The sequence below is a fragment of the Xenopus laevis genome, chromosome 1S (assembly GCF_017654675.1).
Source record: "Xenopus laevis strain J_2021 chromosome 1S, Xenopus_laevis_v10.1, whole genome shotgun sequence".
Classification (NCBI taxonomy): domain Eukaryota; kingdom Metazoa; phylum Chordata; class Amphibia; order Anura; family Pipidae; genus Xenopus; species Xenopus laevis.
Window position 1 is genome coordinate 164723979 of NC_054372.1, and position 20052 is coordinate 164744030.

General features: G+C 37.8%; 1 protein-coding gene across 1 annotated transcript in view; it reads left to right on the forward strand.

Moving 5' to 3' along the window:
- The first annotated feature begins 5159 nt into the window (after positions 1 to 5159).
- The window catches only part of lix1.S (limb and CNS expressed 1 S homeolog), an 86339-nt gene continuing 71446 nt past the window's right edge, over positions 5160 to 20052 (forward strand). The window contains exon 1 of the mRNA XM_018244345.2: positions 5160 to 5576. Within this exon, the coding sequence (XP_018099834.1) occupies positions 5495 to 5576 (82 nt within the window). The 5' untranslated portion in view covers positions 5160 to 5494. The remainder of the gene's footprint in view (positions 5577 to 20052) is intronic.

Below are 20052 nucleotides of genomic sequence, written 5' to 3' on the forward strand. Positions count from 1 at the left end.
ATCTAACTCTGTTGAGATGATCCCATTCAAAATATTTGTTGAATACAATCAAGTTCAGGGGAATTGAAATAAAGTATTTGATTGACTCAAAGGAGCCAATATATAATAACACTTTTTTTTATTTTTTATATATCCCTATGTGTTAAAGCTGAACATATATGCAGGTTTGTCTTACGTTAAGGAACAACACTATAAGCTGTACTGGTGTAAAAACATTGAGTAAAACATATGACAGTTGCACCTTGCCTTTGGCATTGGCAGCTACCAAGGACTATGTCGCACATGATGTCTTTAAGTGCATGTTATTACAAAATTGGAATGCTTTATGAAAAAAGTACATGTAAAAAAAAGTACAATGTATTTCAGCCATTATTATTAAATTACCTATAATTTAGTCCGCTTTCCCACAAACTTTAGCAATAATTCACATTTCCCACAAACCACCACAACGTTACCTCAATCTGAGTTTTGTCATGCATATTTCCACATGTAATAACAGAATACACAATAATGATAAACTGTAGCAATGATTACTGTATGTTTCTGCACAAAGCACGTTAAATTAATTTGCGGGATTTCCGTAAAACTGGTATGGGACCTGTTATACAGTATTCTCGGGACCTGGGGTTTTTGGGATAAAGGATATTTTCATACTTTGTATCTCCATACTTTAAGGGGCAGATTTATCAAGGGTCGAAGTGAATTCGAGGGAATTTTCAAAGTAAAAAAATTCAAAATTCAAAGTAATTTTTTGGATACTTCGACCATCGAATAGGATACTACGAGTTAGATTCGATTCGAAGTAAAATCGTTCAAATATTCGACCATTCGATAATCGAAGTGCTGTCTCTTTAAAAAAACTTAGACTTCAATACTTCGCCAAATTAAACCTTCCTATGGGGACCTTCTAGAGCATTTTTCTAAGTTTTTGGAAGTCAAAGTAAAATCGTTCGATGAAATTCTTTGAATCGTTGGATTCGAAGGATTTACTCGTTCGATAAAACTATTTTACTTCGACCGCTGGATACCCAAATTCAATGAAGTATTTCAATTCAATGGTTGAATTTCAAAGTATTTTTAACTTAAAAATTCGACCCTTGATAAATCTGCCCCCAAGTGTACAAAAAGTAATTTAAACATTAAATAAACCCAATAGTCTGGCTTTGCTTCCAGTAAGGATTAATTAAATATTAGTTAGGATCAAACACAAGGTACTGTTTTTATTATTACAGAGAAAGAGGAAATCATTTAAAAGAATTTAATTATTGAAAATGGAGTCTATGGGAGATGGCCATTCCATTATGCGGAGCTTTCCAGATAAAGGCTTTCCATGTAACAGGTCCCATATTTTAAGATTGTTGCTGAACGTACTCAAGATTTTCAATATTCCGCAGCATTAATGTATGCATATAGATTCCATGTGCCCACAATCCAGAAGTAATCATTTGCTTACATAGATTTGTTCTGGCATATAAACTCCTACACGTTTTTTTGGCGGATGTGAGCCATATTACAGTGTTTTCCACAGTAATGCTTAGTTTGTGTTTTTATGCCAGATATATTATGTAATATAAAATCATATGACATAGACCTTATTATACATTTCCTCAAGTACAGAAAGTGATTTGCTCAAGGGGTCCACCACATGTTTTAAGTCTATAGAAAGAAAGTGTTCATTCTAAGCAACTTTCCAATATCCCAATATAACTGAGGTTGAAAGCAGTATCGGACTGTTTCTGTTCTTTGCACTTACTGCTGGTTCTGACTCTTGAAACTGCACCCCATAAAAGAATTCTGCTCCCTCACACCTGCTTGCCAGAACCTTCACGCCATATTCAGAAGAATGACTCAGAAAGAATACAAAATTGGGCCAGTTGAAATCACATTTTTTAAAGTTTAAATGAACTACTGGAAATGATCATGGATTACTTAAAGGAAAAATATACCCCCAAAATGAATATTTAAGCAACAGATAGTTTATATCAAATTAAGTGACCGATTAAAGAATCTTACCAAACTAGACTATATATTTAAGTAAATATTGCCCTTTTACATCTCTTGCCTTGAACCACCATTTTGTGATGGTCTGTGTGCTGCCTCAGAGATCACCTGACTAGAAATTCTACAACTTTACTTACTTTGTTTATTTTTTATTATGATTTTTATTAACACATATTTTTGTAATGCACCAACAAATGTTGCATCACTGTACAATAAAAGAATGTATATATTGAACACACAGATTCTATACAATCTATAATCTGTATAACATTGAAAGAGGGCCCTTCCTTGCCATTTGAAATGAGAAGGGTTATAAGAAAGGGTGGAGGGTCAGCAAGGTGAGCATTGTGTTTAGCAGCATGTAGTGTATACTGAAGCTATTTTACTTTAATTATAACCAATTATATTTATTAGCATTTGAAAAAGCACAGTGACAATAAAAACGCATAATAATTGCACAACAAAAGTAAGTTAACGTACTTAAGATGGATAAAAAGAAATAGATTGCAATGCAAAGTAAAATAGAATATACCTACAACTCTTAAGATGGCCACAGACGCAAAGATCCGATCATACGAATCAACGTACGATCGGACTTCCCCATCTCCCGACCTGCCACTAACCATTCCGATCAAATAAAGTAGAAAAGAACAGATCAGCGATGTTCTGCCCCTGACAGTAATCGTATGAAAGTTATGTCCGACCAAAGCTATTGGCAGTCTCCCTCTGAAAATCATACGATCGGCAATACATGCAGAGATATTACCCGCAGCCGACAGAAATCTTTTAACCTGTCCGATCGACCAAACGACCGATCTCCGCCGGACAAAAAGTGTCGAGACTCGAAGAATCGAGGACGATCAGATCTTTGCGTCTATGGCCAGCTTAACTTGTAACAGGAAGAAGTGTTGAAGCAAAAGACACAACTCTGTCTGTTGATTGGCTCATGTGACCTAACAAGTATGGTTTGTCTGCACAGTGAATCGTACGATCCCAGGGGGCGGCCTTTGTTTTTTAAAATGTCAATAATCTATTTCGGATTACCCAATGGCACATACTACTAGAAAAGTATATTATTATGTAAATGGTTTGTTTACATGAAGCAGGATTTTACATATGAGCTGTTTTATGCAATATCTTTTTATAGAGACCTACATTGTTTGGGGGGTATAGTTTTCCTTTAATATCACAATGTTGTTAAATCCTGTATCACTTTCTGTTTGTTTTCTCAGGACAACAGCGTCTGTTAAGCACACACGTGTGTTTTAGGGCTTGTTCCCATAAGCATTTGCTTTTTCTGTTACCACAAGGTGCATTCCACCGCACGGCATTGTGTCTATTCATCAGTTCCATTCATTCCTGTGGGTTTTCTCTTGTGCAAATAGAGAAAAATCTAAATGTAGAAACAACTGATCTTAACAGAACGGGCCATCAGAGATATATGTTATCAGCTAAAACAATTAATCAAACGCTCATGGGTACCATCATTTTTTATGACAAAGGATTCGGAAATCCGTCTCAAACCATAAAATATATTTGGTGCATTCATCCCTATTATAATTGCTACTATGCCAGCAGCCACATCAACAACCTCCTCATCAAGCAGATTCAGACCTTAAAATAAATAAAATCAACTTGTGACCAACTTTCGGCAAGATATCAGTTGGGTGGACCTGTCTGAGGGCCCTTACTTAGGCAGTTTGAAGGGCCTGAATCATCATCTTAAATCTGCCCATGTATGACTGTCTTAAAGGATCTTTCTTAAACACAACAAATCTCTACCTGCTGTTTAGTGTTTCCTATAGAAGTCAATTACACATACCCCCCCAGTTATCTCACCTTAGACATTAATAAGGGGCCCCCTACATTAACTCTTGGGATACAGTTATAGTAACTGAAAAATACACAGCAACTGATATTTATAATCTTAGTTATTTCAATTGATCCAGTGACTTTTCTAATGTTTCGAAAAAATAATTTTATTCCCTGTCTGAGACTCTGGACAGATTCTGATTGAGTTTATTGCCTTCCTCTGGATCAACTAAGTCAAGTTGAGTGGCAGTACTGCTCCTGCCATAAAGTTAGATGAGAATCTTGGTTTAGGCGGCAGAGTAGCCACTGTACCAGAGGTCAAATCTTAGAAATAAATAGGGCAATGACACAAATGAAGATTTGTCGACCGCACTAAAGCTTTCACTACTGCAGACGACAAGTCTCCCTGAATATGCCTTACCCTTTGCTAACATTGGGGCTAAATTGTGGGAAATGGCAAAAGCAGGCATTTTCCTGTTATTAACCTGAATCACTGCAAATAATGTATGTTGTTCAAAGCATGAACAAATAAGCATGGAGGCAGCAAGGGCCTTAGAAATTACTCATGTAGAACTTAAACAAAAAGTTTAACTTGTTTGAGATGTCACATTACTTATTATACAAGTATGTAACAGTGACACTTTGTTTCCTTAAGGGCAGGACCACACGGCCGATTCCGACGCGCTGCGCAAAATCACAGGCGTCACGTCGGATGCGACGGAAACAAGGTAAGTAATGGCAGTGTCGGATCGAGTAAGATATGATGTTGCTTTTACATGGTGCTAAAAATTTATATTAAAAATATCCCCTTAATTGGAGCTCCCTATAGATGTTCTCTGGTCCCTGTCTGTGTTTCAAATGAGGGGTGGGCGTGTTCTAATGGTCCATGCCAGAAGTACATTAGGAGGGGGACAGCCAATCACAGCCCTGCAGTCACACAAGCGAAGACAGGCTTCAGTTCCCTATCAGGTCCTGCTAGCTGCCGATTGGTTCCTGCCCTACAGTGTAGTGAGCTGAGAGCCGCTGGCTTTCCTGCACAGCCTGGGAATTCAGGGAGCAGGAAGTGGAAGGTAAGGGACAGATTATAAGTGTTTTTGAAGAAATTCTCAATAAATCAGCCTGAAACACTACTTTTTAAAGCACAATTCTTCTATATCTAAATGAGTATAATGCACTGGTACGTTCTTATTTTTTACACAAAATCCCTCCTTTCAGCAGCTTTCATTCTGCACCAAACTGCACTTGTGAATTGAACAGCTTCACTGCAACATTTTCAGTGTTTCCTCTCTAAAGAAAACATCTCCATGATCCCTTTTACTTATTGAAAAAGCAAAGTGAAAGGCTTGTGGAGAGTGCACATGAATAGAGGAATGCTTTTCACATGACAAGCTACTCTAACTGGCCTGTAGGTGGGTGTGTTGAACAGAAGGAAGGGCTGGGAATGAATCCGTCAGCCAGTCTTACAGCTAATTAGCTCAGCCTACAACAAAGATAAGCAAGCCAGGGAGGAGGACCCCCTAAGGGTCTTTACATTCTGTCCTATGTCTGATTGGCAGATTTTAAAAGAGATTGCTTAGCAATCCACTGCATCAATGAGCTGTACCAATTCGGGAGAGAAGTGGAGTAAGTCAGGCATGAGGACAGTGTGTGCAGCAGGCAGCTTGAAGGACTCACAACAAAAATGGACAGGACATTGGACTCTTTGCAGCTTCTAGTGACTCAGGTGCTGCCCCAGAGTGACCCAAACATAATATTCAAGGATTGTAAGTATTACAGAACTGACTTGTTAGAATGCATGAGGAATCTGGTACAGCAGCTGTGTGCAGTGCTTTTAGGCTTTTCTCATATTCATTTCGGCATGTTATGAGTAATCAGGCTGGAGGGATGAGTTTGCTCAGGAGTTACTTTTGGAAGCAGCTGTAAATGGGAACGGTGCTGAAAGTCACAGAAATGAGATGTCGTTTTCTCTGAGGCGTGTTTGTGTTTCTGCAGAAAAATCAGTATGTGTCAGAAGGAGAACAGAGGGCACATTGACATAAGAACATTCCTAAAGTTGATAGTACAGCGTGTCTCACCCCTATCGAGCACCACCTCACTGCTGGAAGATGTGTTCAGTTGTGGCACATTAATATTACAGGACTAAATGATATGATGTGATCTATAAAGAATGGTGACTATTTGCACTAAATGCCCTGCCGCCACTTTGCTCGCTGCTGCTGCTTTATTTTTATTGCCATCCTACAAGCTGTAGGTTAAGTTTCTGGCTTTGTTTATAGATTTGCAGGGTGGCTTGTTAAACAACACAATTATTAGTCATATATAATAAAAATTTGCTTTCATACAATACTTGTGTTGTGTCCTGAATATCACTTTCCTTTGAATGGCTATAAAGAATGTGTTTAAATGTGTTTCTGTTTCATCCTTTATTACTTTGCAGTATGTAAACTAGCAGATGTGCTCTCTATATACTATATTGATCATGTTGCACTGGCAATAGCTGGACGTACCTCTAAATTGCAAGCGTCCCATTTGCCCACTGATGCTGTTGGGTTACAGGGATGAATGATACGCTCACTGAGTTACAGTATTTATAGTGTTAATGGAATTTTCTTCTTATAGTTTTTCCTGTTACATAATTCTGTCTAATTTAATTCTGTCTAGCAGCCAGAGACCATTCTAAGTAGGGATGCACCGAATCCACTATTTTGGATTCTGCCGAACCCCCGAATCCTTCATGAAGGATTCGGCCGAATACCGAACCGAATCCGAATCCTAATTTGCATATGCAAATTAGGGGTTCGAAGTGGAAAACATTTTTTATTTCCTTGTTTTGTGACAAAAAGTCATTCAATTTCCATCTCCGTCCCTAATTTGCATATGAAAATTAGTATTCGGATTTGGTTTGGCCGGACAGAAGGATTCGGCCCGAATCCGAATCCTGTTGAAATAGGCCGAATCCTGGCCGAATCCCGAACCGAATCCTGGATTCGGTGCATCCCTAATTCTAAGTACTCAGACTGACAGTTGTTATGCAAATACAATCAAGCCTGAACTTTATGAACATCTCAACTACAGGCATAGGATCCATTATCTGGAAACCCATATAGACTCCATTGTAATCAAATAATTATAATTGCTTTTCCTTGAACAGGTATGGGATCTGTTATCCGGAAACCCCTTATCCAGAAAGCTCTGAATTATGGAATGGCCATCTCCCATAGATTCCATTTTATCCACATAATCCAATTCCCTTTTTCTCTGTAATAATAAAACAATAGCTTGTACTTGATCCCAACTAAGATATAATGAATCCTTATTGGAGGAAAAATCAGCCTATTTGGTTTATTTAATGTTTACCTGATTTTCTAATAGACTTAAGGTATAAGGATCCAAATTACGAAATTACGTTATCCGAAAACCCCAGATCCCGAGCATTCTGGATAACAGGTCCCATACCTGTAGTAATAAAACAGTACCTTGTACTTGATCCCAGCTACGATATAATAAATTCTTATTAAATGCAAAACAATCCTATTGTGTTTAATTCATGTTTTAATTGTTTTTTTAGTAGACTTAAGATATGGAGAGCCAAATTATAGATAGATCCCTTTTCCGGAAAACCCCAGGTCCCGAGCAGTCTGGATAACAGGTCCCATACCTGGATTAAGTAACTGTGTAATCAGTTTCCTTTTTCACCAAACATTGTCACCTGTATCCACTTCCTTTGACATTATCTGCACAAGACGTAGAAGGCAGGCATGCAGATTTTATTTTTGTTTTAAGCATCATTTAGGAAAGAGAGGCCACTGTGGAATGTCAATAATGATTAGGGATGCACTGAATCCACTATTATAGATTCGGCTGAACCCCAGAATCCTTCGCAAAAGATTCGGGCCGAATACCGAATCTGAATCCTAATTTGCATTCATTTTTCCTAATTTTTCCCAGGGATGGGAAGGGGAAAACATTTTTTACTTCCTTGTTTTGTGACAAAAAGTAACGTGATTTCCCTCCCTCCCCTAATTTGCATATGCAAATTCAGATTCAGGTCAGCCAGGCAGAAGGATTCGGCCGAATCCGGCTGAATCCGGCTGAAAAAGGCAGAATCCTGGATTTGGTGCATCCCTTATAATGATACTTTAATGTCAACACATTTTCAAACCTTTTAGCCTCATACATACCAAGTGTGCCTGATATATGGGAATGCATAAGCTATAGTTTTATTCTTTCTCTGTAATTTGGGCTGTATATTTTGTCTTTCCTATTCCATCTATCTGCCACTATGAGCCTCTTTGTCACATGGCCCAAAGTCATTCTGTTGTTCATGGAAGTTTACACAAGGCAAAGGGACAATGCCCCACAGAAACTAGTCAGGTGTATACTTCATAATTATAAATACTCTAGATCTGTAAAAGTTAACGTCTGTTCTGTCACCTGATCTGTCTGACATCAATAGAATAATACCACCAGTGCTGATTTCTACAGCTAATAAAATACTAGTGTTTGCATTTTAAATGGAATATCCTTTAAATGAAACAACTCACAGAAATGTCTCCAGTTTACTTGGTTATAATGGCATCCACCCACCATGCCTGATACTGTTGATTACAAGTGTACTGTGTAGAATTTTAGGAATTCTGATTAAGCAACATCAGGACAGCCACAGGATATTGAACGCACAGAAGTGATGTTTACAGATAGGGATATGGTCATGATTTTTTTGTTTTTAATATGATATACCATGTGCCTTGCAAACAAATCCCATTCTACCTTTTAAATTGTTACTATCAAAGTAATTGAGGTTAATAACTGTATTTTACAGCCAACTCAGATCATTGGGTGCAATCGAGTGTTTGCAGTAACAGTCAGCAGAGTATCATGCAAGTCCTTTCAGACAGCTGTTGTCTCAGCTGTTCAGGTCATATGTGGCACAGCTCAGCTCTCCAGGTTCTCCTAGTGAGTGCTATTCCTATACCTATCACTAGGTGGTGCAAAGGAGCATTTTCAGTAATGCAGATGATTTCTATGTTAATTGTAACCTGCTGACAACTTTTTTACGTGTGAGCCACATTCAAATGTAAAAAGAGTTGGGGAGCAACAGAAGCATGAAAAAAAATCCTGGGGTGACAAATAAGGGTTGTAATTGGCTATATGGTAGCTCCTACTGTATATGGACTGGCCGACTACAGGTTGATCTGTATGGCAATACACCTGGGGGCACATATACTAAAGGGCGAAGTGACAAACGATGGCGATGATTTGCCAGCGTTATGTAATTTCGTTACTTCATTTACTAACGGGCGCAGACGTCACTTCGCTAGCGAAAGAGATAGACGCTAGCGTTGCTTCGCACTCTAACGCCAGGCGAATTTTCGCTCTGGCGAATGGACGTAACTCCGCAAATTCACTAAGATGCGGATTTTACTGAACGTTACCTGTTTCGCCAGACTTGCCTTCTCCAGTATCAGACCAGGCGACGTACATTGGAGTGCATAGGACTTCCTCAATTTTTAGTGGAAAATTTTTCAAAGTCCCAGAAATCGCTGGCGTCTTTTCCTTTTTACAGTGTGTTAGCCTGCAAAAGTCCTTAAAAATGTTTTTTGGGTAACTGGGTTCCCCTTAACATATGGACTTCCTAACAGTGGGCTCATGTGTAGGGCACTCTACTCTATTTTCTTTATTAGGGTTCCCTGAACTTGTATAATGTAATGTATTTGCTGCAACATATACGTCCATTCAACTTTATAATTAGGGATGTCGCGGACTGTTCGCCGGCGAACTTGTTCGCGCGAACATCGACCGTTCGCGTACGCCGAATGTTCGCGAACGTAACGCAACGTTCACCAATTTGGGTTCGCCTTAGCTGGCGCTTTTTTTTGTCATTTCTCCCCCAGACCAGCAGATACATGGCAGCCAATCAGGAAGCTCTCCCTCCTGGACCACCCCCACACCCCCTGGACCACTCCCCTTCCATATATAAACTGAAGCCCTGCAGCGTTTTTTCATTCTGCCTGTGTGTGCTTGGAAGAGCTAGTGTAGGGAGAGAGCTGTTAGTGATTTGAGGGACAGTTGATAGTAACTTTGCTGGCTAGTAATCTACTTGATACTGCTCTGTATTGTAGGGACAGAACTCTGCAGGGATTTGAGGGACATTTTAGGTTAGGTAGCTTTGCTGGCTAGTAATCTACCTTCTACTGCAGTGCTCTGTATGTAGCTGCTGTGGGCAGCTGTCTGTCCTGCTGCTGATCTCTCATCTGCATCTGTTCTTCAAACCACTGCCACCTAGCTGTGTGAGCTTTTTCACATTCTGTCTAAATATCAATAATAATACCGTCTCCAGAAACACCACCTGAGTGACGTTTTCCAAGCAGCAATAATATATTCCGTATCCACTGCTGTAGTGTATACGTTGACCTTGCAGGCATTATTTGCCCAGTGTGTTCTTCAAACCACTGCCACCTAGCTGTGTGAGCTTTTTCACATTCTGTCTAAATATCAATAATAATACCGTCTCCAGAAACACCACCTGAGTGACGTAGTGTGATTTCTGCCCTTTACAGCACAAAACGCAGCGCTGTGTCAACAATGGATTTTTTAGAAACATATTTGCCCTTGATCCCCCTCTGGCATGCCACTGTCCAGGTCGTTGCACCCTTTAAACAACTTTAAAATCATTTTTCTGGCCAGAAATGTCTTTTCTAGCTTTTAAAATTCGCCTTCCCATTGAAGTCTATGGGGTTCGCAACGTTCGCGAACCGTTCGCATTTTTGTCCGGACGTTCGCGAACATGTTTGCGAACATTTTTTCCGACGTTCGCTACATCCCTATTTATAATATCCTGCCATATGTGAATTAGCCTGATCGAAGACCTCTAATGAAGTTGCGCTAGACATAATTGAACGGCGCCCTGGACGCAAATTCGCATTTTAGTAAATTATCGTTGTCTGAGCGAATATGCGCCTGGTGAAGTGTAGTGATGTTTGCAAAGACGTCGCTGGCAAATTTTCGCAGGTTAGGGAAATTGCCCCCTGGTGTTTAACCAACACTTGCCTCAAAGCCAGGAATTAAAATAAGGACCTGCTTTGAGGCCACAGGGAGCAACATCCAAGGGATTAGTGAGCAACATGTTACTCGTGAGCCACTGGTTGAGGATCACTTCTATACAGTCTGCCAGTAGATTGGTTGTCTTTGTAAGTATTTTACGCACAGTATAATAAAAGCTCTCTTTCACCCAAAAATGGGACTTCAATTGTTAACCAGATCCCTTGAAGGAACATACAAAGTTATAACTATAGTATGTGATGAGTCTACTCACAAGTCTGTGCAGAGATTGCTGTTTGAAAAGACATACAAATAATACAGACGCAGAAAGATTGCCCTATTAAATCTAAGGGCAAGAGTTTAGAGGCCAAAATAACATCATTAAAAACATTCACCTCGCTAAATAAATTCAAAGGCTGGACAACAAGGGAAACTTGAGCAATAAACTAAATTGAAAGCATCTTATACATATGCTGAATAGACTCTTCAAAGGCTTGTTCTCTATTTTGTTGTTCTAAACTAAAAGGTGATGTCCATCTGCGTTTGATTTTCAGTGGAAAGTAGTATAAATGTGGAACAGGCTTTGCAGTGCTGCGTGAATGTATTCTACTATGCCTTGTCTGGATTAATTTACCTGTTGAGCAACAGGTTTGATGCTTGTGTTTCTCTCATTTTTAACTCTTTGTGACAGTAGGCCCAGCTATGGGATTGGGAGTCAAATTGTTCCTGGGTTCCATTTGTAAACAATGGGAGGCGTTCATGAGTTATTTATATATAGTGAATAGTGAATGTACCCCTATTGTAAAAAATTGGGATAACTCTGGGGTAACTTCTAATATCCTTAATTTTTGCAACATTCTTTATTATAATACACAAGTTTCATTGAGTCATTTGACATCACTCAGCAAACTGATGACATCACTAAATACCATTTATAAAGGTTTTAAAGCTATTTGTAAATGTAACTGCAATTGAAAACAGTATCTGTCTATCCCTCACTCTGCCCTGTGAGATAGCCAGCTAAATCTGAAAGGGAAAAGAGTAGGACATTGAGCCTATTATTTATTAACATGTATTTTTAGACATTTGACCACTGCGCATTATTTTATTTAAATATGTTAAAAAAAGTTGCTTTGGATTAAATTCAAAATTGTATTTTGGGGTTTCCCTTGAAATTTAAGTTATTTTGTGGCCACATTTCTGGAAGCTGTGAAAGTTGTGTTCCAAATAACGTGCAATCTCTTCGCTAATGTATGAAGCCATTTAAGTTGTGTAGGAAAGAAGCAGGTGGCGATTTATAGATAATATGCCTTTGCCACTTGGGTTTCTTTCATGCTGTCTCAAAGGGATGCCAATGAGAGACTGATCCTGAGTGTGTCCGTTAAATGCTTAAACTTTAGCTTTCTGCAAATCTGCTAGTTCTGAAATAACTGTAGTTTGGGTAACTATTTAATCTTAAATGGAACTAACCCCCACTGATATGTACTGTTACTGTTATCATCCATGCACAGACTCGTCTGCACTGTCCCCAACTCAATACATTTGCACATACTCTGCCAGGCAGAGTCAGTATTTGGTACCTTAATTTTCTTGAAACTGGCTTTGCCCCAAATGCAGTTGAATACCAAGATATTAAACCTTAGTTGATGAGCATAGATAAAAACCAAAGTAAATTGTTATTTTGCAATACAACCTAAAAGGATTATTTTTATAGGCTACAAATACATTTTATGCATGTCTGAACTTGAATGCAGGGTCCTATTTTTTAGGAAAACATTGCTCTACCCCTTCATTTACATTGGCAGCATTGTTCATTTGGAAGGGTTGAACATGATGGACTTCTGGCTTTTCTAATCTTTTATCATGTGGAAAAGCCACATATTGGTCAATATGGACATTTGCTTTCATAGACATATCAGTAAATAGATAGAGAGTGGAAAAGGAGTGGGTAAAATGTGGAGGAAACAGTAAAGATAGAGAAGAGTAAAAAAGAAACTTAACTAGAACTAAACTGCCTATAACGACTTGACAACCATGCCTTTTTAACATTTTTGTTGACAATTTCAGAAATACTAAATTGGATATGAAGTACGAAATGTAAACTATTATTCCCAATGATCCATTTTAAAAGGAAGGAAAAAAGAAATGTAGACGATAGTGAAGTGAAGTAAGTGAAAACGTGAAAGGAGAGATAATTCAAACAAAAATCGATGTACGCAACCAACAATTGTTAAACCGAAAGTTTGATCAATGCACAATAAAAGAACATTATAAACTCAAGTGAGTGCATTTGGTACATATAAATAGTAAAGGATTACATCCAGACCGTCCTATTGTTATCAGTCACTGCAAAAATGAATAACTAGCCTGCAGTCCCATGAAATGTTGACTATAGCAGTAAAGTAAAATCTCATAGAGTAGTAAAGAACAAGCAAATCAAACAGAAGTACAGTGACAGAGAAGATGAATCTCTAGTTTTTAGAAAGTAGATCCTGGGTCTTTAGGAAATTATAACTTTTATCCAAGAGTACACTGAATCATTTTTTATTGACCATTATGGAATTTATTTTATGTTAAATGTGAGAAATAGGAATCATTGCAATTTCACAAAATATCACAATTTGTTATTTTTGCTGCAAAAAAATTCATGATAACATTTTGTATGAACATTAATATTTGGCATATTTTTATTTAGTAAAGCAGTCTGAGGTTTGTCTCTTAGATTTATCTGGGTAACTAAGTGGACAGTAGTATAGATTATTGACCATCCCATGTTAAATTAGAAAAGTGGAAAAACATTTCAAAAAGTACAAAAATGTAGGTTTCTCTGCCATGGTTCTAGGCCTTGCGTTACATGTAGCTGTAAAAGATTAGAAAGAACCTTTCAAAATGTACACAGGTTAAGTCACTATCCTCCTGTCCAAATCCTGATATGATAGAGAACAATGAGAAACAAAGAGAGTCAATTGGTGGACTTCGAAAAATCAATGTTTTTTTGGGGGAAAAACTGACCTATTCGATCGAAAATGGACCTATTCGACCAAAAAAAACTTCAACTTAATTTTGGTTGGTCTTTTTGAATTCGACCCTTGATAAATATGCCCCTTAGTGTGTGATTTCTGGGTTAATCAGGGTGGTTCTGGTCTGGAGAAGATATGATGGCCAAGACATTTTGCAAAATCTTCTGCATCATCTGGATCTTGAATGGAAAGCCACATTTGTATTTAATTTTTTTAAGTGTGTGCATGGGTTTAATAGTGCATACATAATTTATTTTTTTTGCATATGGCCCCAAAAAAATTAGAGGGAGCGTTAATCTATTGTTCTCAAGTTCTCGAAAAATACTCTGCCTGTAGAAATTGTCTTCTTCAATGCAAAATTGTAATGTTTGACTACATTGTAAATTTGACTACAAAGATTTTCTATGAATACATCTGGAATCACTGACAATGTGTGAAAGTATAGCTGAAATGTCCTAGGGGCAAATTCACTAGGGTAATTTTTTGCCTGTTAAAGCTTCAGGTGCTAATTCGCTACCACTATGCTAGTTCACTAACTTGGTCTTGGCAGCCGAACACTGGCGAAGTTTCACTAGCATTTATTTTTTCAGCCCGACCATTTCAAAGCGAACGCTCGCTACCGCTTATTTCTGCCGAAAATTCATTAGTACACTGACGCTTAGGTCAATTTGAATAGGGCGGGTACATATAGCTTGTATACATATAAACATGTCTTTATTAGAGATGTTGGGGAAATTGCTTGAAGTGACCACTTTTTATTTAAAATGTTCAAGGAAGCAAAATAAAGACAAAAGAAATCCTTGTCCTAGATATGAGCTCACACTAAAACAAATGTAGCATGCCCCTCAAATGATTACAAAAAAATATTATAACAACATTTTTTAACAATTACAACTTTTAAATAAAATCCCACTTTAAAATATGAGAAAATGCCAGTGTTTTTTTTTTTAATTTTTTCAACTTTTCGGCATTAAGGATATGATGTCACTGACATAAGATTGAGGAGGATGTAGCTTCATATTATCAGTTTGACTGGTCTAAGCTGGTGAAGGAAACTCTGGCAAGAAGGGGCAACATTATGGAAAATTCACACTTTAGTGAATTTGTAAAGTAACTCTTATGCTGTAATGAAAATTCGCCTGGCGATAGGGCGCAATTTTTTTTTTTTAGTGTACTCTAACGCTAGCGAATTGTCCTCTATACCTCTTAGTAAATTGCCAATCTCCCTCTCTCAAATCTCAAATTTTCATATTGACGGCCACTTCGCCCTTTAGTAAATCTACAATTAGCTTTAGAGAACTTACATGCGGTTTTGTAGCTTTGCCCGTGCGGTGGCCTCCCGCCGACTGGACTCCGATCCAGCCCTAGTCAGTCAGGTTCAATAAAGTAGGAGATGAATGGGAGCCTTAGAAAACCACTGGAGAAAATCAAAAAAAACTTTATTGCCAAGTTTGCATTAAAAACATGAACAGGTATCCACCATGAGACCTTTAGCTAAACTATCACGTGTTAAGTCACCTGCGACGTTTCATGCTTCATTCTGGCAATTCAGATGAAGTGCCAGAATGAGGCATGCAACACGTCAGGTGACTAAACACGTGATAGTTTAGCTAAAGGTCTCATGATGGATACCTGGAGATGAAGTGACAGAATGAGGCATGAAACGCGTCAGGTGACTAAACACGTGATAGTTTAGATAAAGGTCTCATGAGGGATACCTGTTCATGTTTTTTATGCAAATTTGGCAATAAAGTTTTTTTTTGATGATTTTCACCCGTGGCTTTGTAAGGCTCCCATTCATCTCCTACTCTTTAGTCTTCATCCACATGGCCACTATGAATGCAAGAGGTTCTTATGGTTATCTAGAGACTGCATAATGAAACTGCTTCCATATTACTAGAATAAAGAGGATCTGCATAAAAGGAATAAGGCCCAACAAACAGTGGTGGGTAAAATTAAACCTGACAATCCGCAGCACAGGTTGCCTAACTGGATGCCTGGTTCAGCATTGTACATTTGCTCACATATGGCCTAGACCTTGTGACACTGCCATAGTTCTATATGATTGGGATTTATTTCTGTGGTTTCTTTGTGCTCCATCAGATTTAACAAAAGTATTGGGACATCATTTTTCTTTTTTTTTTTACTTTTTCTGTTAAGTCTTTGTTCGTGCAGACTCATGAAACATTAGACGCGTATATGACATGTTTATTGCATCTGGCTCACATTTATCTTGAAATTTAGGTGCCATGTGTCTAATTACATTTTACCATTATCAGAGTACATATTTGCCAGGTCATAAAGAGTTTTCTGTAGTCTGGGTATTATGTTTATTAACACCAAACCTGCAGGTCAGCATTCCTTTCAGGGGATTATTTGGTAATGCTATGCCCAAGTGAGAACTGGTACATTTCAGCCGTGTTGTGATATTATAGCATATTATAATAATAATATATATATTATTTTAATTATTGCTACCTGTTATCCAAAATGCTCGGCACCTAGGGTATTCCAGATAAGGGATCTTTCCGTAATTTGGATCTCCATACCTTAAGTCTACTTAAAAATAATCTAAACATTATATAAACCTAATAGATAAAAACCTTTTGCTTCTAAATGGATGAATTGGATCTTAGGATAAAACCTTTTGCCTCTAATATGGATGAATGGTATCTTAGTTGGGATCAAGTACATGATACTGTTTTATTATAAAAATTTAAGACATTTGATTATAATGAAATCTATGGGTGATGGCCTTTCCGTAATCCAGAGCTTTTAATGAGTTCCGAATAATGGATCCCATACATGTACTGACTAGGAGAATGCCTTGAGAGGCAACTTGGGCCAACTATGCAATGAATATTTAATTCATATATTATTTACTTTAATCCCACTAGGAACTAAACTTCAACTGTTTTGTTGCCCCCGCACTGGAGGAGATTAATGTACCGCTTGCCATTACCCTGAACCTCATAGGTACAAAATATTATTTTTAGACTTTAGAGTTCAGCCCCTCCATTTGAATTCTAACAATGTCAGAGACAAAATATTTGTCTGTACTGCAGAAAAAGGAAATAGTATTAGCAAGTAACCACCCCAAAATGATGCTTAATGCCATGCCATGATTACTGATAAATGAAAACATGCTTTTAGCATTCACCCCTTTATAATACCAGGGATATCCAAAATGAAATAAGCATTTATTCTCATATTTTACCCAATAGGCTTTTTGACTGGCTCTAACCCAACCACTGGTTTGAGTCCCGGGGGAGGCCATCCCCACAGTTTAGGAACTCATTTACACCCAGAGGATGCAGTATTTATCAGTCAACAAATCTGTTTTTTTTTTCTCATTCCCTTAAATTCTATGATGTGATCATTTCGAGGTGACATAATATTATGGCTACCAGTCACATTGTTATATCACTTTTATCAACAAAACGTCTACAATACATTTTCTAGTCTGAGGCAATTTAACAGCTTCACGGGGCCTTGCTTTAAGTTACAGCTCATAATGGGACCCAGCTGTAGCAGGGTGCACTTATGATTTTTATGTTTAAATGATATGGTTTTACTGATTATGTGCCATAGATTGATTTAAGAAATGTAATCTGGCCTTAGAAGCCCTTTCACAAAAGAATTTCTTTATGTAATAGATTTCATATTGGATTTTCAACTCCAAAAGCTTCTCTTGTGGTCTCCATTGTCTCTGGTTTAATTTTTTTGGTTGTGGCTCTTTATGAAGCACTGCTGTTTCATATAAAGGACAGGAGAGGCTAGGTGGTATAATCCTAGCACTTGCATGCATCAATCACATGTGTCTCTGTTACGAATCTATGAGACATCTCAGGCTCTAGAGAATAATTAATGGCAGGGGCCCATTCAGCAAGTACTAGAGCAAATGTAGATGTTTTAGCCACAATAGAGAATTTTATTGCAACATGTCAGCAAGCAATGCCTTTGTCTTTTCTCTGGATCATCGCTTCATTTTTCATGCTGATCCACTTACAGCACTTTCTCCAACAGTGACAAACGCTCATAATTTTTTCAAGATTATGCAATTTATTTTTAAAAACCTTCTCTTCGTTACCTTCCCATTGTTCTGTTGTTAGGCTGCTGGGGGGGGGGAGGGGGGGGTGATGTTATCACTCCAAGTTGCAGTACAGCAGTAAAGAGTGATTGAAGTTTATTAGAGCACAAGTCACATGACTGAGGGCACCTGGGAAACTGACAATATGTCTAGCCCCATGTCAGATTTCAAAATTAAATATAAAAAAATCTATTTGCTCTTTTGAGAAAAGGATTTCAGTGCAGAATTTTGCTGGAGCAGCACTATTAACTGAAACATTATGAAAAATGACAGTATCCCTTTAAAAAAGCAGTTGCCCTGTATATATTATGCATAACCATATGTTACAAATTATGTAGTTCCAAGAGATGTCTCTTTCTCCAGCTTCCACTACGCTGGGGCTCTGGAAAACCAAATGACCCATCTAAGGGCACGGGATTTGATATATGATGCTCACAGCAAGCTCTAGTATCAATTTGTTTCACAGTGAGAGCTCCTGTGTTTGAGCATGGTGTTCTTCATGCCGTCATTAGGGCATGTCTCTGTGGTCCTTTAAATGTCGAAACATTAAGTGGTTTTAAATAAACTGCGCTTGGAGTGAGCAGGAGATAGGAAAATAACAAAGCATCTATTTATACAGCGCCCACCGATTTATGCAGTACTTTACTTTCTTCATTTAGTCACTGCCGCTTTGTAGCTTACAACCTCAGGTACCTGTGACACACAAATAAGGATCAATTGTATCAGGAGCCAATCAACCAGCCTGTATATTTTTGTTTTTAAAAAAAATTATATTTCAAATTATAACTGGGCACATACAACAGAAGCACCCCTTCTACAATACAAGCAAGCGGTTAGGTAATTTGGCTGTACAAAATTGTTATTTGATTTAAATATATGTGTGTGTCAATGCAATCATCAGCCAAATGTATTTACCAGTGCACACTATTCCAGATTCCCATGGGAATAGATTGTAAGCTCTTTGGGACAGGGATCTCATTTCACCTGTGTTTTGAAACTCAAAGTACATACTTTTATCTTCACTCATACATATTAACTGTACCCCTGTTTGTGTTTACACCTTTAAAAGCATTGTAAAAATATGTGATGCTATGTCATTAAAGGGGTTAGTCACCTTTAAATGAACTTTTAGTATGATGTAGAGAATGGTATTTTAAGATAATTCTCAGTTTTTCATTTTTTATTATTTGTGGTTTCTGAGTTATTTAGCTTTTTCTTCAGCAGCTCTCCAGTTTGCAATTTCAGCAAATCAGATGCTAGGTTCCAAAACCCTAGCAATCATGCAATGATTTGCATAAGAGGCTGAAATATGAATAGGAGAGGCCTGAATAGAAAGATAAGTAATATAATGTAGCATTAACTATAAATGTATAGTTTTAAAGAGCATTTGATTTTAGATGGGATCAGTGACCCCCATTTGAAACCTGGAAAGAATCAAAATGAGAAAGTGAATAATTCAAAAAATAAATAACAAAGACCAATTCAAAAGTTGCTTAGAATTTGCCATTCTATAACATACTTAAAATTAACTTAAAGGTGAACTACTCCTTTAAGGCTTATTTTGCCCATTATAGACAGATGTTGTACAGATTGGTTGGGAAACGGCCAAACTGGTGATATTATCTTCCTGTTTGTAAGTATCCCAAACACACAGATAGATAAAGGAATCAAAACAATAAGGCTCACAAGACAAACAATGATGCAGTTGTTGTACCGTGTCCAAAGTCAACAGATTACTATTAGTGATGGCCGAATCTGTGCAGTTTCGCTTGGCCAAATAATTTGTGAATTTACCAGAAAAGTTTGCGAAACGGCGAAAAATTTGCAAAACGCATTGAAGTCAATGGGTGTCAAAATAATTTTGACGCAAGTGTCGATTTTTAAATGTGTGACTATTTGGTCCAACTGCATTAAAGTCAATGGGCGTCCAAATAATTTTTATGCGTGACAAATTTGAGGTGCGTCATATTTTTTTGACTCAGCGGATTTTTCACCGCCGAATTGACACCGCAGTTTTGAGAATTAATTTGCTTGCGGCGAAACGCTGAAATTCATGTCTATCGAATTTATTCGCCCATCACATTGCTA